The 20,199-nt window shown below is 49.8% G+C and overlaps 1 protein-coding gene across 4 annotated transcripts; it reads right to left on the reverse strand.

Moving 5' to 3' along the window:
* Positions 1-5,519: 5,519 nt before the first annotated feature.
* LOC127040360 (acidic leucine-rich nuclear phosphoprotein 32 family member B) lies at positions 5,520-19,594 on the reverse strand. Of its 4 annotated transcripts, none has more exons than XM_050934447.1 (7): positions 19,474-19,594; positions 12,786-12,935; positions 10,838-10,960; positions 10,107-10,308; positions 9,604-9,719; positions 9,046-9,082; positions 5,520-7,484 (listed from the first exon to the last, which is right to left on the reverse strand). In XM_050934447.1, exons 1-7 carry the CDS (start codon positions 19,525-19,527, stop codon positions 7,396-7,398), a joined length of 771 nt encoding a protein of 256 aa, XP_050790404.1. In that variant the 5' UTR covers positions 19,528-19,594; the 3' UTR covers positions 5,520-7,395. The 4 variants fall into 4 exon arrangements, with proteins under 4 accessions (XP_050790404.1, XP_050790402.1, XP_050790403.1 ...); XM_050934445.1 differs by having other exon boundaries at positions 9,037-9,082; XM_050934446.1 differs by having other exon boundaries at positions 9,604-9,722.
* Positions 19,595-20,199: the final 605 nt, after the last annotated feature.

Consider the following 20,199-nt stretch of genomic DNA (forward strand, 5'->3'; position numbering starts at 1 on the left):
CCACCAACCCACAGTGCTCCAGGAGCAGCCTGGAAGCAGCCATGGTGCTAGGTTCACCATTCATAAGAATGGGCATACTGGGTCAGACGAATGGTTCATCTAGCCCAGTGTCCTGTCTTTGGGCAGTGGCCAGTGCCAGGTGTCCCAGAGGGACTGAACAGAACAGAGAATCACCAAGTGATCCATCCCCTGTTGCTCATTCCAGCTTCTGGCAAGCAGAGGCTAGAGCCACCATCCCTGCCCCATAGCCATTGATGGACCTCTCCCCTCCTCCCCCAATCAACATAGCTCTTTTTTGACCCCTGGTAGTCTTGGCCTTCACAACATCCTCTGGCTGTTTGTATGAAAAAAAAAAAACACTTCCTTTTGTTTGTTTTAAACTCGCAGCCTATTAATGCCATTTGCCGACCCCTAGTTCTTGTGTTAGGAGCTGGAGTAAATACCACTTCCTTACGTACGTTCTCCACACCCAGCATGATTTTATAGGATCTGCCTCCCTCAATCACGGCCCTCCTCCCTTAGTCATTTGCTTCCCAAGCTAAAATGTGCCAGATCTTAATACTCCTCATATGGAAGCAGTTCCATCCTCGTCATCATTTTTGTTGCCCTTTTCTGTACCTTTTCCAGTTCCAATGTATGGTTTTTGAGCTGGGGAGAGCCGCTCTGCGGGCTGTGTTCAAGATAGAGCCTACCATGGCTTTAGAGAGAGGCAAGCTGATATTTTATCTGTCCCTTTCCTTATGCCTCCCAACATGCTGTTAACTTTTTTAGCTGCCCCCACACACAGAGGGGCTGTTTTCAGCAAACTCTCCCCAACACTTGCTTGCATGGTAACAGCTAATTTAGACCCCATCATTTTATAGGGATAGTTGGGATTCCAGTTGCCATTGTGCATCACTTTGCATTTATCATTCAATTTCATCTCCCAGTTTGTTGCCCGGTCACCCAGTTTTGTGAGATCCTTTTGTAGCTCTTCCTAGTCTGCTTTAGACTGAACTATCCTGACTAATTTTGGATCATCTGCAAATTTTGCTACCTCACTGTTCACCCCTTTTTCCAGCTCATTGAGGAAGATAGTGACTAGCACTGGGCCCCGTACAGACCCCTGGGGGACACCACTAGTTATCGCTTGCCACAGAGCAAAGCATGTCCCTTGAAGGGGCCCAGGCAACATTTCACTCCACAGACTGGGGCTGGGAAATGCAAACAGTGCCACCTCTGTCCCATGTTGCTCTGGGCAAGCCACCCCCACCCCTGCTGCCCAGGGTGAATGCTCAACAGAGGACTGTGCCAAGCTGCTGGAGTCACACACCACCCTCTGGGTAAGGGGCAGGCTAATGCAGGAGGGATGCTGGTAGCCATAGCGTCTGCCCCAGCCCTGGGGGACCTTGGAGAAGTTTCTCTTGCTGGGCCTCAGCTGTAACATGGATTTAATACTTGGCTACCTGCAGCATGGAAACTGGCCCGCCATCCTGCAACTCCACCTCCCACCTGCCTTTCCCCCCAAGGCTCAGTTCTGACTCTGGTCATATTTGTTGTCTTCAGTAGGTGAAGCCGATCAGTTGCCAGGAACTCAACCAGCACAGCTGGGCAGATAGTACCCAGCTCTACTTATCCTTCCCCCACAGCTCAGGTGAGATCAGCAGGCTCAACCTGAGCACGGCAGAGGTGCTTCAGGGGAATGGGGGAAGGAGAGGAGGGGCACACCAGGAAAGCACTTTGAAGAGTTAGCAGCTGTAGCATAGGCCCTGGTTGAAGCTTCACCCCAACCCTTGGTCAATTCAGGAGGCTCCTGGAGACGTCCACAACGCTGAGCTCTCACATAGCTGCGTCTGCTAGTGACACTTGCTCTCATCACCCAGTGGTTGGGAGACTCGGTCCTAGCCTGGTGAATGATGCTCTGGCATCACCTATACCAGTCTTTGTCCCCACTCAGCTGGCCCATAGCAACACCATAGTCCTGGGCAGGATGGAACCAGCCCTTAGGAAACCCTTAACTCAGAACACTATGCCTAGCTCCTTACCAACACAGCCTAACGTGAGCACATCAAACCTGGCTGCAGCTCTCTCCACTTGCTTCTAGGCCCTGTTCAGGCATGCTGGGGCCTGGGCCACGCACATTTCTCCAACCTGCTTTTTCCAACATAAACAGAGGTTGACCATTAAGATATTGCAAAACAAAACCCTACCAAAACAAACCACTGTACACACCCCCAAGTCTCCCCCGGGAAAGAGGACAGGAGCAAACAAGCCAGAGGATGCAGGTCACATTGCTTGATGCACTAGTGCAGGGTTCTCAAACTTCCTTGCACTGTGACCCCCTTCTGACAACAAAAATCGCTATGCCCCCAAGAGGAAGGACCACAGCCTGAGTCTGCCCAAGTCCCATCGCCCTGGGTGCCGGCATGGCCAAGCCTGATCCACACCACCCCAGGCAGGGAAGGAGTCAAACCCCATGGTCTTCAGCCCCAGCTAGGGGGCCTGTAACCTGAGCCCCACCGCTCAAGTCTAAGTCTAAGCCAGCCTGGGCGACCGCATTAAAATGGGGTTGTGACAAGGGAGGTAAAATATGAAACCGTTAAGCATTAGTCTTACCCACCCTAACCCTTAACCCCCAGCCCCGGAGCAGCCCCAGCACCTCTCCCTTTAATTGGTTAACCGATTAAATACTAACACTGTTTCAATGGTGCCTAGTCATGACCCACTTTGGGGTCCAGCCCCACAGTTTGAGAACCACTGCTCTAGTGGGAGGCATTCCCATACCAGTGATGAGTGCCATAGGGGAACTTGGACAGTAGGTCCTAGGGGATTGTGGTAAGGGGGAATGCTAGTCATCTTACACAGGGCTAGTCAGAGCGAAGGGGTAGGCAACCACTCCCCCTACCCCAGCACTGGTGGGGAGCAGTTCCTCCAAGACCATGAAGGGTTAATTCCCCTCCATCCAGCAGCTCTCTGTACAGGCAACTTCAACTGCAAAGCCTTCCTCAGCCTTGCTTGTGGCAACTACACCCTGCATGAGTCAGCGCCCAGGGGTGGGGAGCAGCCTCAGCGCCCATGGAATTCACATAGGAGGGAAGGTCTGACACAATGCAAAGGCAGCAAGAAGCCAGCACAGCAGCCGGCTGCGTCAATGCACAGCTGAGGGAGCACCAGGCACACTCCACCCAGAGAGAGTGCAGTTGTAACATGGCTGAGCCGAGGGGCTGGATTGTGGGAACAGCTTCAGCAAGTCAGCTGGGGAGGGGAGAGGACATGCCTGCGTCCCTGCGTCTTACAGAGCTGGGTACCACAGACAGCAAAGGGTATTTGGGGCAGATCCAGGAATAAATACACTGGAGATCAGGAGGAACTTCTTACCAGTCAGGCTGTGGGACCATCTCTCCAGGGAAGGAAAAGCAGCTCCCTGGAGGCAGCAGCAGCCTGGTGAATAGGCCCTTCCTGGGATCCAGGAGACCTGGCTGCAGCACTGAGCTTGGGCAAGTCCCTTTCATTCTTGCACCTCCATTTAACCTATCACCTTTATCTATTTAGACAGTAGGGCCCTCGGGACTGTCTCGTGTCTGTACAGCACCTAGGACACAGGGATCCTGATCTGGTTTGGGACCTCTGGGCAATACTGTAATTAAATATTTAAGAGCACTGGCCCTTCCCTTTGCATTGAAAAACCAAAGGCGGCATCCCAGGCATCTGACAGGCCACATACTCCCTTTCCCACCAGTTCCCAGAATCAGCCACATCCCTGCTGGTGCAATGAAGGGAAGATCTACACAGCAATAGCAGCTTTGCCCCACACAGCAAACTGGACAGGGGCAAGCACCTCCGAGTGCTGGAGAGCAGCAGGAAACAAAGTTGAGACCAGGGATTGTTCGTGGTCCCTCATCCTCCCACCCCTACCCTGGAGCCCAGGCTAGACCCTTCACCACAGATCTGCCCACCTTCCAGGCTAAGGGAAAGCCCAGCCCCCAAAAAGCACAAATTGCTGGGAAGCAGAGCGTGACAGTTGCAGTGTCCTTGATCATGGTGTGACCCTAGCAAAGGGCCAGATTCTCCTGTTCACCACCGGAAGGGAAGGACGTGGGTGTCTGACCGCCAGGGGGGAAGCAGAGGCTGGTAAAACAGGGCTTCCCTCTGCCTCCCAGCATGGCTCTGGAGGGAGGGAGGGGGAGGGAGAAAGAGTGTGTGTGTTCCTTGCTCCCCCACCGCAAGCCTGGATATTCCATGGGAACCACTCTAGGTTGTCTGCCCATCCTTCCTAGGGCCACCTGCTTCTCACCTTGCTGCTCTTGGGTAAGTGTGAGCACTTGATTTTGTCCCTGAGCACTCATGGTTGCCGGTGCTGCCTCCACTGCCACTCTGCTGTAGCAGCCAGGCCTTCTCCTGACACCGTAAGGTAGCTCGGCTGGCCAGAGCAGCATGCAAGATTTGGGGGCCCTCCAGATCCCAGACAAGGAGTCTGATCAGTCACTTCCCCTTGTTAACAGCATGATGGGGCATGGGGAACAGACTGTTTAAAGCCAGCAAAGCCCAATGCAGTATACTAGAACCACCCTGCCCCTGTAATGGGGGAGGGAGGAAGATGGAAATCCAGCTGGTAAGGCCTTTCCATCTGATTTTAGGATGCTAAACTTCCTTTGCACCCAGAGTGGCCCTGGCAGTAGGCTGCAGGGCTCGAGTACAATTCCTCAGACAGGGTTATTGGAAACCAAGGGTCCTTACAAACCAAGACTACGAAGGCGTGTGAGTGGTCTAGGCACCATGCTTGGCCAGTGTGCCTTTAAGCACTTGGCCATGGCAAAATGCTTCTGCAGGAATTGTGCTGTGGGGCAAGCATGGATTCTACAGAAAAGCCAATCATAGAATCTCAGGGTTGGAAGGGACCTCAAGAGGTCATCTAATCCAACCCCCTGCTTAAAGCAGGACCAATCCCCAGACAGATTTTTGCCCCAAATCCCTAAGTGGCTCCCTCAAGGATTGAATTCATAACTCCGGGTTTAGCAGGCCAATGTGCAAACCACTGAGCTATCCCTCCTCCTCCCCCCAAGTAGGATTGGAAAGAAATTTGGAATTGTGCTTACCCACCAAATCAACCTGATCCCCTTCTATAAACCTGAAAGTCAGCCCCTTCCTATGGAATTTAAGGGCATCTGCCCTATGGAGCTGATAATGTAGCACAAGCCCTCCAGATTTTAACCAGGTCTTCCATTCCAGCAAAGAGATAAATGAAGGCTACATATTATTTCAAGTGTAAAAAGCATATTTCTAAGCCTGAGATGATCTTTATACATCATGAAGGAGCAATAGAGAGCTTACGCCTACATTATTAGCTATGAAAGGTAACCAGAGACAAAGTAATCACTGACTTCCCTGGCATTCACAAGATAAACTGGGCATAAACTGTGCTTCCAGATTGAGGAGTCCTGGACTGAAAACCCTACTCTGAGCAAGAGAGTGGACTATACACTCCCATGTGTCTCAGTGCTGATTTCCCCAAGGAGCAGTGAACACACCATCCATTACAATAGGTTTTTAAAAACTGAAGTCTTTATTAAAAGTTTTATCCAAATTTTGTAACAAAAAAAGATACAAAAGGGGTGAAGATCCTTATTTCTGGGACTAATCTGACCAATCGAAACCTGACAGATACTAGGCTAATATAAAATCCATACAATCTGCTGAAAAAATGCAGGGAAAAAATTAAACATATCAACTGCTGCTCTGAATTTTTTTTAAAATTCCTTTAGCATTTATAAGTTACTCAGTTTGCATTTTACAGGAGAAGTTTATCTTTGAATGGTTATAGCTACTGTACAATGCAAGAGACAAGGGCAGGGCTAGAAATCCAGATGTGCTGCAGTACCCAATGCACCTTTGCAAAAATTGCCTTTTATAGGAGGGGTGTGAGATTTTTCTTTTCTTGCTGCAAGAGGAATACATGTAACTGCTCAGGGATGACATATTTGTCTGCAGTGGCTGAGGGAGAACCCTGTTAAGTGCCAATGCATCTGCATTAGTATAAAGCCTCAGGGAACACCCCCATAAACCTGGTTAAAGGTAGTTGCTCTCCGTCGCTCTCACCAACCTATCTGAGCAGAGATCACTAGGCACTCAATACTGAAGGGTTTGGTTAATGCCCTTTGATTCCATGGAGCCAAAGATCTCCTTAGAAACTAACATGTATCATGTGAATACAGGTCAGAAATCCCATGTTGCACTTGGCAGGATTCCACCTCCTTGTTCTAAAAAAATGCCTCAAACAGGTCAGAGAAGCAGTGGCTCCACTGCTACGGGCTGGGGTGAAAGGGAAGAGACAGCTGTCACAGCACATAGTGCATAAATGGGAACGAGCTGGACTTCTCATCACTCTGAAAAGGAAAAGGGGAGGTGTACATGCACCAGGCTAGTAACTGAGGCCACCGCTGAGAGCTGTTACTGGCTAGCCAGAAGGACCCTGAGAATATTTAGGCTACCACGGTCTCCCGGTGAATGCCGAGTTAGGTGTATCACAGTAATAATGGTTAGAGTGTGTTCTGTACAGTGAAAAATGCAGTTTGGTAGCAGTGCAGTATCCCCATGCCTGATGTCTCCTATTCTTCCTTGAAGGTGTAGGTTGGCAGGGGGTGGAGAAAGCCTCCTTATGGCAAGTGAAGACATTCACAGCTGCCGACCATAATTACTTTGCAGACATCCAAGAACTGAAAGCTACAAAGAAGTGGCTAATGGGTAAAAAAATTCCAGTTTATGAAAGAAATAGGAAAGCAAGAGACAAGGCTACTGCAAAGTTCCTCCTAACAGGTCTGAGATGCAGCAAAGAGCAGATTCTTTCAGGGACCCAAGCCCTTTTCCCCCACCCCCAATCGCTAGAGTATCTTCAGGCATCTCCAACTATCACACCACTGTTATTTCAGTTCACCTTAGGTGACTGTTTGCTTTCAGAGTCCACTTACACGAGCAGAGTTTGCATCCGCTGCTCTGAATGCTCAAAGCTTCTTCAAATGCTGGGCTGAGGACATGTATGCTGGGGCGGTGACTGTTCATTTGCCTCTTGTGGTCATGTGGGATGGCAAAGGGTTGTTGGAGCTCTCGGTCCCTTGTGGTAAGGCTGATTTCAGACATGAGATGCTCTAGGAGAACTATTTTTTGCAAAATGCTGCGCAAACCACAGAACGGAGAAAGCCTTTGGTCATAAAATACTTGTGAGAAAGTGAGGCTTGTATGGAAAGATTCCCCTGAACGCCTACTGTATTCTACGTCTTAAAAAAATATATTGTGGACACTGCAGCCATACAAAAGGGGGAGGGGCCAGGAGAGGGGGATTTACAGTCTCACATGGACACAATGGGGAGGTTAGGACAAGCACAGTCATAGTCCGTAAAACTGATTGGCTCGCTGGGATTATCAGTCATCCTCCTCATCCTCTTCATCTTCTGGATCTTCCTCTCCCTCATCCTCTAGATCTCGTTTTCTCTTCTCTCCCTGTGGAAGGTCTGCAGGGAGGGAGGAAGAATTAAATTCTATTCACAGTCTTGCAGAACAGCATTTGATCTCACTCTTCACAGGCTATTTAAGCTACACATCTTGCAGGGGAACAAGTATGAACTAGAATCACAGCAGCTGTTGGATGGAGTCCCACCCACTGTTCCATTTTACGTGGCAACCAAGCAAAAGCCTTGGGAAAGATTTTCCAATGACGAGTGCTTTTTGGTGCTCTTGAGATGCTTCAGAGGGCCCAAATTTAGGTACTGTGGGCACCTGAACTCTAATGTCCCTTTTCTCAAGGTGTGAAATTGGGCACCCAAAAACGGAGACACCTAAAATCACCACTTCTGAGACTCTCCACCAAGCTTATTCTTGGAGATTTGTCATTCAAGAGTTGTGCCAACCTCCATTTTCCTATAAATACCCTTACAAATATTTTAATCAACTATACATAAGCCCATCCAGATCCAGTCTTCAACTATCTAGGGAATTTACTTCAAAGTTAGAAAGGAGATGCCCAGTGCTTTGTTGCCTAGAGTGATGTAAGACCCCAGCTAGAGTCTAAAAGAAACCACAGTTCCTAGAACAAGCACTTTATAAAAACGCTAACACAGCAGAGCTTCCATTAGAGCCTCTCCTCCTTCCAGAGTATTATACTGAATTACACAGAACTGGGATATTTTGCCAATCTACCTGATCAGCTTTTTAGCAATTGACAAACTATTAATACCGACTGACTGTTTTAAATGTCTTGGGATGGTCATATAACGTAGTTCTAGTGTTAACAGTTTCTCTTGGGCTGTAAATTCATGGCTGGTCTCAGTTCGAAGCAGTCTTATTTTGGTAAGTGTGCAAAATCAGGTCAGCCATTTCTCCGTAAGTCGCAAAAGAAACAGGGACTCAAGGATCTGAGGCTGGAAGCTACAAAACATGGCTTGTTTTATAGAGCTCATGGAGGAAGGAAAATGGATTCTGCCTGAGAGGGATTTAGTCTGAGTTAGCTGCACTGAATGTTCACTCAGCATGTTTACATTAGCACACTCAGATCTCACCACCCAATAGTGGTTTAAAACAACAAGCACCTGCAGTTAAAGACATACCAGGTCTTTTCCCTTAAATGTGCAAATCAAATGCAAAAATCAGTGCAGCATAATGGCTGGAAAAACTATAAGGTAAGGAAACTCAAGTTAGTGTTCCTAATGCTATATTGAGCACAATACCACAGTATGTGCAGTTTGGGACTGATGTTTAGTGCAACTAATACATTCCCATGGAACACACAGGATGCACTGAGTAGCAGAGTGAAAGCCCTAACTCTGAATTTCCTGACTTGTGTCCTTTGTTTCCCAACCTCAATACTTAACATTTTATTTAGCTGTGGGACAGTGTCCTGGTTTAGCAGTGATGGGAACAAGACTTCCTTGCCACAAAAGATAAAAGTGCTTAGTTCTATTGCTCAGGCCCCAAAAGGAGACAGTGACTGTTCGCATCAGAGTAGTGGATGGTTAATGCTACCTTTGTGAGTGCTGCATCTTAGTAAGGAGAATTAGATCTACTCACCCTCCTCACCTTCATCATCATCTTCATCCTCCTCATCCTCTTCCTCCTTGAGTTAAAAAAAATAAATAAGAATCTGTGTTTGTACAAGGACCAAGATCCTGTGACTAGAGATTAATTCCTTTTCCACTCCAATCATTCATGTCTCTTCAAGAGGACATTGCCCTCTGGCAGCACAGGAATGCAAAATGGCCAAGTAACAAAATTAGCCCCCCTCCTTGCATCCTGATGCCTGCTCCCCTTCCTCATCCTTCATCCCACAGGAACAGGAACTTGTGGGCACAAAGAGAAATTGTAATGCCGCCTGGAAACACAGAAAGGTGTTTCCACCCTCATACCATCCCTACCTACAGCATTAGGAATCCAGGCATTGCTTCCCAGAGCAGCTGACTACCTAGGAAGCTCTTTTCTTGAATGAGACTAGCCTCAGGCAAGGATACAACATACTTGGCCAGATTACAAAGTTTCTCAGGAGGACTGATTTTCGTCAGCAAGCGTACAGATGAAGTATTTACTAAGAGGCAGCCCCAAAGGCTCACACTGATGTCAAGCCAACAAGAATAGCCTCACCTCATCATCGACTCCATCTTCTTCCTCTTCACCTTCCAGATCATCTTCATCCTCCTCTTCGTCATCAATGACTTCCTCATCCAACTCATCTTCCTCATCGTCATCCTCTTCCTCACCTTCTACCACAACAAAGGGAGATGAGTGGGTTCCCCACCAATGTGCTCAAAGCAACACACCAGAGACAAGGAACCAGGAAATGCACCCAGACAGCTTTTGGCACAGATGTGCCAACTCATAAAAAGCAGCTAACCCAGAACAGCCCCACTGGCATCAGGTAAAGCCCTGTGCCCACAGAACAGACCTACGCATGGGAGATATGTCAACTGACAAACCCAGCTGGTTTAAATCAAGTTTGGTTTTCCAGTTCATGCCTGGGGGAGATGGGATTACCAAAGTAAGATTAGACTTTGGCAAGGAGTTCACACAACTGGGGTGGTCGGTGGGGGGTGGCTAGTGAAATAGGTGGGAGGCAATTACAGAGAGCCACTCCAAGCCCCCTTTACCTTCTCCGTTCTCATCATATTCATCATCCAGCCCATCACCATCTGCTTCAGGGTCTGAGTCAGGTGCCTCCTGGTCATCGGCATCAAACCCATCCAAGTAGGTGAGCTGGGGCAGAAGGGCAAACATGCTCTCCCGGTAGTTGATCAGCATTGTCACCTCGCAGTTGAAGAGGTCCAGGCTATGCAGATTTGGCAGTTTCTTCTGCAAAGATTAATTGTTAGGCCATTAGGAGACCGTTCCGGTAAACTTGCTATGAGCAAAGGGATGAGGGAGACGTTAGGATGTGCCAGGAGCAAGGAGTTCACTACCTGACCTATAGTAAAGTAACTCTTTCATGCATACTATTTTTTGTAATATGTGCCCCTTAGAAAACCTAGGGCTGATGTCAGACACCCTCATGGGGGCCAAGCAAGTCATTGCCACGACACACCCAGGTGCCACCTACCTCAAACATCGCCTGAGCCCTTAGCAGTCCTTTTCCAGGTGGACACTGAGCATATTACATCCAGTTTTGCTCATCCAGCCCAATTTCATGTTCCTTTAGCAACTGGTTGCTGGTTTTCCAGACAGAGGAGCCCAGCCAGATATCGGGCAACTCGTCAGTTCACATTAGAACCATGAAGTGCTGTTGGAACCGTTATCAAGACTGTTTGACTCCAGCTGCACCCACATGACACCCAAAGGAAACAGCCTCTATCAGTTAGATCCATGCACAGGGCCTTTCACTCACCAGGGGCTCCAGGGTGTTGATGTCCTTGATCTTGTTGCCACTTAGATTCAAGTGGGTCAGGTTAGGGGTCCTCTCTGCTAGAACTTCAAGGCCACCGGAGATCCGGTTATCGCTCAGCTCCAGCTGCCAGAAAATATTTAGATGCATTGCTATAGAGGTTCTCAACTCTTGACATAGGTGAATAACATTCCCATTTTGCAGATGGGTAAGTCAAGGACTCTAAGGCCACAGAGTGAGTCAGAGCATGGACCAGAACACAGGAGTCTAGATTCCCAACCCCATTCTCTAACCACTAGAACTTGCTACCTATAAATTGCAGATATAGAATCCATTTTAACTTCATTATGTTACCCACAGGAGGCAAACATGAGCCCCTCTCCTCCCCCTGAATATTTGCTGTTTGGAAAGGGAGGGAAATAAAGAAGCAGGACAGGGGATTTGGGCAGTTTTCCAATACAGCTCTGACACCCTCCCCCCACAACACAAACCGCAGAATGATCATGTCAGGAGAGAGCTCTACCGAGCCCACTCAAGGCCATACATGGAACACTAGTAACAATCCCTCAAGTTAAGAAGCAGTGCCAAAAAATCCAAGTTAAAAGCAATAATGTGAGGTTTACTCCTCCACTCTCCTACATGCCTGACGTGGGGGTGGGAATCACTAACACTTCAGCTACAAAGGGCGTGTTTACACCAGTCAGAGCACAAGGTCAGTGATATGAAATGGCCAAGGATCTTTACAACCTTGGTTACACTGATCCTTTCTTCCAGAAGATTTCACACCGCTGTATCTCCACTGGTGGCAGGGCTACTGCAGACAAGACTCTAGGCAGCTGCCTGCATTTCAACCATTGTTTCACAGAAAACATGGTAATGCTTAAAATGCCAGCAGCCACCGTGGAACTCAGCCCACCCTACCACATGCAGCCACTCCAGAGGTGTCTGCAGTGGTGGAAATTTTCAGAAAGAAGCTAGCATAGCCAGCCATGCACAATGAGGTAAGCCCCAAAGGCAGTGTTGCTCTGGGATCAGAGTCACAAGCATCTGCTAAGAGCACAACGCTTTCCAGCAAATTGGGGTCACATGCACACAGGGTGATCGCCATCAGATATAGCCTCTTCAACCTCTAAAGCGAGGACTGAAGATTATTAAATGGTTAAATGAGACTGTACAGTCATTCTGCTTGATTATTGCTCCCACATCTATTTGATTAACCCCCATATAAACATTTTGTGCAGCAAAGCAGCGCCTGTGAGGCTCAGGCCCCTTCCCCTTACTGCTGAATGATGTAAGGCAGCACCCACAACAGGTGTCAGCAACAAGTTCCCATGCTGGGTGAGCTGCAGGTGTAGAGAGGGACACACTGAGGACAGCAAGAGTTGAGAAATCATCGTGAAAGCCTGAGACGAAGATGATCCCTGGGCTTCTAAACTGGTGCCAAGTCAGCTATTAGCACCCAGGGACCAGCAACAGAATTTTTCTAGTGTGGTCCACGCATATGGGCTAGAGGGAGATTAATTTAGGCTTCAGGCCTTCCCTGCTTTTTAAGAAATATTTCTTTAACATACTTCAATTTGCAAAGGGATTTTTGCTCAGCACTTCAAAGTAGCAAGGTAACTGCAGCACCAAGCAGCATGATGCCCCTGTGAATGGATGAGGCTGAGGGAAGAGGCCAAGATCCTCAGAAGTGGTCTCTAGTTTTGGGTGCTCAGAATGAGTCATGATGCAAGGGTCGTCCTACCACAAGAGGCTATGATAGCACCCATGTGAATGAAAGCAGGAGGCAGGCACTGATACCTCCGAGGAAGTAGGACAGCTATACAAGGGGATGGAGAAATCGTATAAGGAAAGCTCAGCTCTAACGCCAGCAGCTACTGCTCCATTTGCCAGAAGACTCATGGTAGGGCTTCACAGCCTCACGTCCAACTGGCATCACCCCTTACTTTACCTTGCGGAGCTTGTTGAGCTTGGGGAGATTGGAGACAGACAGCAGATTAACGTTGATCATGCTGAGGAACTCCAGATTTTCAAAGTCTGAGGAAAGGCCGACAATCTTCCCATCGTCCGAGCGGCAGTTATCCAGCACCAGCTCCTTCACCTAGAGAAGGAAGGAGAAACACTCAGCAGCTGGCACAAGGAGCCATAATTGTCACTTAAAACTGCTGGAATCTCTCAGCTCTAAAAATCAATTTGTATTAACCTACTGAATTAACCGATTAAGATCAAGCTCTTGAGTGGGACCAATGTAAGACTGAAGCATTATGCACCGGTCTAAGGCACCAATACCAAATAAACCCCTCTCACCCACCCTGCTAAAGGAGTATGCAAGTAATCCACTATTTATAAACCAAGTTTACCTTAGCGTGGGTACAAGGTGCCAGACTGGCAGTCCCTAGATACCACAGTCCTACCCCCAGTTCAAGTACAGGCCGTGATAAACTTCACTGCCACTATGCCATGTCACCAAGATACAGTGGGATCATCTCTAAAAAAGGTTCCGTCTCTGTGTCCCAGGTAATTTGTGGCATCTGAGCAGTGAATGTTAACAAGGGAATCAAAACTGAGCAGAACTGAAATCTCAACTCATTTCATATAAGGCACCAAAGAGCTTTCACATGGCAATTATTTTCACCCAGATTTGAAACTACAAGGTTTTATCCAGTTACTAATGCCCTTTGGGTCCCATCTTTCCATTCATCTGGATTTCCCCCTTATGCTGGAAAATCTTTTAAAGTAGCATTTCCAGCCCAGCTCAAAGGCCATACTCTCCATCTACTTTATGCACTAGTCCCCAGCCAGCAGGGGAGCACAGCAGCACAGTAGGGTATATGACAATTCCTCTGCCCTGACTTTTTTTTTTTAAATGAAGTTTGTAAGATGGCCAGCTCACACCCAGACCTCATATACACTCAGTATTTACCACACTAAAACAATTCCACTCCTTTCAATTGATGCAAATGCATCCCACAGCCACACATGCTGCTTCTGATGACTTGTCAGATAGGCAAACATGCATGGCAAGAACCCCAGAAACGAGTAGGGTTCAGTCCCAGTACTCCAACAGCAGCTGTTACAGGCTCAATTTTCAAAATGGGCTCTTGTCCTACATGTTCTTCAAAGCAGCCAAAAGTCACATCCTTGGCTAAAAAACTAAACACTCTCCAAACTCATCCTTTGAATCCCACCTCCTCTGTAGCAACTACAGCTTTTGGGTGGACCAACCAACAATCAGAAAGTTGCTTTGAAGGTGTTTTGCTTGGTTCACATTGACCAGAAAAACTGTTTAACCCATTTTAGAATGATCACATTAACCCGACATTTAAAGACAGTTTCTTAACAGGCACATTAACCACTTCTAAAGAAACTTTAAAATTGCTAGTGGGAAGAGTTTCTTAGAGTCAAGCAGCAAGCACAAGCCACCCTCTTTGCCACTTCACATACTTTAGTTTCACTTTTTTGCTTGCAACACTGAAGTAATGAGTGAATATGAATGACTAATGTGCTGCAAAATGTAAAAAAATACTCAGTCTGTAAGAGACCCAGGATACCCTGCAGTTGGTTTTACGTTTTATACTCCAGTTCCTGCTATTATTGCCTCCCCTGCCATCCCACCATCTAGAAAGCATTTTGTCTAGCCCTAGTCAGGTCCTATTTAATGCCCACTATTGTCTTTATGTTCCTAGCCTTATTTAAAGTTGATCCACACCATTTCTCTGGCTTGCCAAAGAGCAAGACCCTACATAAATGTCACCTAGACTGCAAGGTTGTCCCTAGGTAAGAGGGAGGCCTTGTTATAAGCAAAGCCTGGTATTTATAGCAAGTCAAGCCAGCACTCATGAACCCAGGCATGAAGGACAAAGCACTTCTGAAGGATGCAGGAGTCCAATGCTCAAGATTCAGCTAGTCAGCTGTGTTGTCTAAGCACTCCAGCAACAATGCAGTTGAACTGGCCCCACCAGAAGGCGGGGGGGGGGGGGGAGAGGAGGAGGCAGCATTCCTTGCTTGGCTAAGGAGGTGCTAGCCACCAATAGCCCTGCAAGGCAAAAGATCAGCCAACCAGCTGGTTGGAAAGAACAGCCAAGGCAACTGACTAAGATTACAGAAAAGGGAGAAGTTACTCAAAGCAATACAGATCAACTCCTCTCCCCAGAGATCAGGCATTACCAGAGATCCCCATTCTTTATGCTGACACTCCCATATCCTGTTGCACCAGCCATCCCCAAGAGATTTAACTCCTCCCACTGCAGGAGGACTCAGTTTTGTAGGGCAATTTCATCTTGAGACCAACAGCAAGGATCTCTCCTACCCAGCCACAGCACTCAATGTCCACCTTATACCTCCACATTTCCCTATATTAAGAAACACATAGGAACAGCTCCCTTCTCACCCCAAACATATTCAGTTCCATTTGGGGAAGACGAGGGAGGAAGGTTAGAGTTCTTTATTCCTTTCCCCATGAACTCATTTGCACTAGATAGAGAACAGTAATAGCAGCAAACGCTGTTCTGCTAGCTTGACTTTTCCCCAGTTCACAAGGTGAATTTTTCAGCTGCTCCAATTCCAGACAGGGAAGAATCACATAACCTAGAAGTATCTCAAGCAGAGGTGGGGGAGGGTCAGCTCTTGATCCCTAGGGCTTGGATACTGGGCAGGACATCCCTTCTTCAACCTTCAACATGAGAAAGTTCATTTTCACAACCCTGAGGGTTCAGGTGGTAAGCTGAGCAGCAGGAACCCCGTACTCCTTTCGGTAGCCTGGAAACTCACTTCCACTCCTATTACGACTGCAAGGTGTAGCCACAAGCCCAACACCTGGACAACAGCCAACTAGAATTGGGGTGGCTACAGCAGAGGATTAGAGCAAAGCATCATTACAAGATGGGGAAAGAGTGCAGGGGAAACTCAAGTTAAGTGCCCCCAATGAGCACTGGGGAAACAGTTTAGCAGCCTCCTGCTGCTCTCTAGAGAACTGGGTCTGAGACTAGCCAGAAGGGAGCCACAGTGCCAACAGGCTGGCCAAACACAGGGAAACCTAGTAGAGAATCAGACTAGATTTTAAAGAGGCCGTAAGTCCCTTCCAAATTGCAGGTTACACCACCTGGAATTCCTGCAGATCAACAGGCAGGTCAGGTTGTTCCACTCTTTTTACTAGGGACCAACTAGGGAATTTCAAATGATTCCTCGCTGGCTGAACTCAGTCCCAGGAGTCCCACCATCAAGGCAGATTTGCCGAGCTCTCTACTGCACTCAGTCCCAGTGACTTCAATACCCTCCAGGGCTTTAAAGGCCATCAATGTTTTCATTCTTCTTTCTCCAGAAGCCTACAAACGCAGCTCTTCAGCTGCCAGAGTCTTGTTCGCTCTCAGTTCCTTCCAAAACCTCCTGCACACTCACCTGCAATTCCCAGCCATGACAATACCGCTGCTGAGACTGTACCAATAATGATTTTTGTACTACACCTAGCACAGTGGAATCCTGGTTCATGACTGGGGCTCCTGGGAGCTGCCACAACACAAATAACGGGACAGTCATTAATGTGTCCTATCTATGCTGCTGCTTTATTGTTTATATTTCACTCCTTTTGCTCAGTGAAAGACTGAACAGTCACTTGTCCTTTCTTCTGCCCATACGTTAGCCCAATGCTGCAATCCTGACATTGCAATCACCGCAGTGCAGGGATAAACCCAGCAAAATACTGGCTCCACTTTATTTCATGAACATGTTTTTATCTGAAAAATTGCAAGAAGCCCCTGGTATTAACAAAACCAAATCTGGGGTCTCAGCCGTCACACTGGAGCATGGATCTACCCCATTCCTTCACCAGTTCTCTCTGAACCCCCACTCCATGCTACTCCCAATGCCCACTGACAGCATTTTTACAAGGTGGTGAAACAGCTAAGAAACCCCACAAAAGCCAGGTTTGAGGAGCCAAACATCCACTTACCAGTGACAAGCCACCTTGGCCCTCATCTAGACTATCACAAAGGGTGTCATACCCCCGCACCAGAAATGAGTTTGCTCAATAGTGCTAACTTAACTGTATTGAAAACCCCACTAAAAATGCAGCCAGTTCAACACCATTAGCTCCGTTTTAGCAGTTAAAAACCGAATCTAGTGTTAACTGAAAACCCCACTGAACACCAATGTAGACACAATCAAGTTGAGCTGACTCCTAGCCTGAAGAAGGGGGTTTTTATTCCTAACCTAGACAGTCGTTGGTGACAATAGTCCCAACCTCCAGTAACTCAAAGAAGTACCCAGTTGAACCACATGCAAACAATTAGTGGAGGGAATGGAAGAAAGAAAAGGGGTGTATTAGCCTAGGCAAGCATCAAAGCCAAATCCCTGAATCAGAGACCAGGAACTGCCCCTGCCAAGCATCAGTGGAATCCATTTTTGATGTCACAAGACATCTGGTATATTATTTTCACAAGCAGTCCATGAAACCAGCCAACACTCACCACAAACTCTGAACAGGGCAAGAGGCCTGAAATAAAAATTTTATTGAAGTAAATGTTTGAAATGAAATATACACAGGTTGAGAGGGAAGGTACTGTACATCTGGGGTCAGGCTTGGGTAATGGGGGGTTACAGAGATCGTTTGCAAGGATGAAAAGATACAGACATATCGCATAACCGGCATAGATCCAGATTGGGGCACAAGGGTTTTTAAAGTGTCAGTGAATGAGTAGGCTCAGGTTCGTCACCCATGGAATGAATAAGGAGTTCAAGTCAGTATCGGTGGAGCGGATAGGTACATGGGTGGGGTGCGTCCCTTGGTCCCTCAGGGAAGGAAGTGGGTTATTTCCCTGGTCTGTTGTCTCAATTACTCAGTGTGGTATTGGCAGTGTCTGGTGATGTGTTCAGTATAAATGTCTCTGGACCACCTGATGATGTCGGACACCATGAGCTGTCTCATGAGCCGGGCGTAGTGTCGACCGACCCCACATGCTTTCAGAACTGGCTCGTTGTGCGGATCCCATGAGCCCAAGGCTCCCACGATCAGGGCGTGTACCTGAACTTCGTAGCCCTGGGCTCTAAGGGTCTCGGCCAGCGGGGCATACTTCGACTCCTTCCGTGCTCGGGCCTCGTGGAAGGCAGGTGACCGGTTTTCGAAAGGCACCGTGATGTCTACTACTACAGGAGGCATCAAAGCATCAGAGGAGCCAGGTGCCACACATGGTGCAGTTAGGAAAGGCCATGAAGGGTAACAGGGAGGAGGCAAAGCACTCATGACATGCTGAAGTGCGCCAGAGAGACTCAACAGGATTATTCATGTGGGTGATGTGGAGAAAAGAGGGGAGGCAGCTTACTGAATAAAGCTCTCAAATAGGAGAAGAGCTCTGTGCACAGCTACACTGAGTGGGGAAAGGCCAGTCACTGCTCAAGGAATAAATGCCAGTTAAAAAAAAATTACAAAAGCCCTGGGCTAATTTTTAACCCAGTAACACCAAATTCTGGGGCAAGAGACATATGGAACCTTCTCTGAGGATAGATCGAACATGTCTGAGTGCCACATGTGTGTTTCAGGTCCCCATCCTCACTGGCGAGTAACCTGTTCGGGTAAATTGAAAAGGCACTCTGCTAACACTGTCCAGGAGAGAACATGGTTAAACATCATGTGTCTGGGCAGGGGCCACCAGACGCAAGTTTTACAAATGAGTTTAAAATGACATGCTCTAGAGCAGGGATATATGGAGCTCTTCCAGAGGGTACATCAACACATCTAAATATTTACCTAGTTTTACAACAGGCTACATAAAAAGCACTAGTGAAGGACAAAGTAAAAGTTCATACAATGACTTGTTTATAACTACTCTATATACTATACTCTGAAATGTAAATACAATATTTATATTCCAACTGATTTTATACCTATAGGATCAAAACTAGAAGAGGAATTTCTCCGTACTAGTGTGCTGGGGCACTGTGTGTGTCTAAGCCCGAACCCGGGGGACACAAGCCCAAGCAGGCTCCTGGGAGGCCCCGCGGATCTCCAGCGGGCACGGCGAGGGCTGCAGGCGAGTCACGCTTCGGCCATGTTAACAGGATCTGCCTTTCAACACGAGTTCCCCCGCCACAGCGGATGGGCCCCGCACACACTCCGCTCATCTCCCTCCCGCAAGCGGCCACCTCCCCCGCGGAGGAGGCGTCACCATCTGGATTTCCTGGAGAAAAGCCCCGAGCCCCACGGCAGGCCCGGCCATGCCGCGCCGGGACAAGCCCCGGCCCCTCCGCACACGTGCGCGGCTCGGCTCGGCTCCTTCCCCGCACCCAGCACAGGCCGCTCGCGGGAAACCCGCCGCCAAGCCCGCCGGATCTCAGCCCCGCGGGCCCCGACTCGCCGCCGCCCCCCGAGCGGGGCCGGCTCCGCCGGGGGTGCCCCGAGCCAGCCACCCGCGGGGCCGCGAGCCCGGGAACGGCGACACCCGCCACGCACCGGCACCGGCACGAGCGTCCGCCCCACGCGGGACCGGGACAAGCCGCCCGCGGCCCTAACCGGGGCAGGAGCCGCCCGGCCGGGGGGGCCTCTGCTGCCCCTCCCCCACCGCCCTGAGGGGGCTCCCCGGCCACAGAGGCGGCTACACCCCCCCCCCTCGCGCCCGGGGACACGTGTCGGGGGCGGCCCCGCTCACCTCCGCCGGCTTCTTGTTCCGCAGCTCCAGCGTGAGCCGCTTCTCCATCTCCATCCTGCGCCGCCGGCCGCGCACCTCAGACCCGCCGCCGCCCGAGCCAGGAGAGCGCCGCCGCCGAGCCGCTGCTGTAGAGGAAGGCGCCAAAGGCAACAAAGGGGGAACCTACGGGGCAGCGCCCCCTGCCGGCCGGGACCCGCCCTGCGCCGCCCCGGGTCACCCGCCCCGCGGCGCCCCCTGCCGGCCGGGACCCGCCCTGCGCCGCCCCGGGCCACCCGACCCGCGGTGCGCCCTGCGCCACCCGCCCCACGGCGCCCCCTGCCGGCCGGGACCCGCTCTGCTGCCACCTCGGCCCACCCGCCCCGCGGCGCCCCCTGCCGGCCGAGACGCGCCCTGCACCACCCGCCCCACGGCGCCCCCTGCCGGCCGGGATCCATCACTGCGCCACCGCCCCGGCCTACCCGCCCCGCAGCGCTCCCTGCCAGCCGGGACCCGCTTTGCTGCCACCCCGGGCCACCCGTCCCACGGTGCCCCCTGCTGGCAGGGACACGCCCTGCACCACACCGGACCACCCAACCCTCGGCACCCCTTGCCGGCCAGGATCCGCCACTGCGCCACCGCCCCGGCCCACCCACCCCGCAGCGCCCCCTGCCAGCCGGGACTCGCCTCTGTGCCACCCCGGGCCACCCGCCCCGCGGCACCCCCTGCCGGCCGGGACCCACCACTGCA

The sequence above is a fragment of the Gopherus flavomarginatus genome, chromosome 24 (genome assembly GCF_025201925.1).
Source record: "Gopherus flavomarginatus isolate rGopFla2 chromosome 24, rGopFla2.mat.asm, whole genome shotgun sequence".
NCBI classification, from domain to species: domain Eukaryota; kingdom Metazoa; phylum Chordata; order Testudines; family Testudinidae; genus Gopherus; species Gopherus flavomarginatus.

Coding starts and splice junctions, on each gene's coding strand:
- LOC127040360 (XM_050934444.1), bottom strand. CDS start 19,527: ATGGAGATGGAGAAGCGGCTCACGCTGGAGCTGCGGAACAAGAAGCCG. Junction 10,309..10,837: donor TCAACACCCTGGAGCCCCTG/GTGAGTGAAAGG, acceptor TAATCTTTGCAG/AAGAAACTGCCAAATCTGCA. Junction 7,485..9,036: donor TGATGATGAAGGTGAGGAGG/GTGAGTAGATCT, acceptor CCCTCCCTGCAG/ACCTTCCACAGGGAGAGAAG.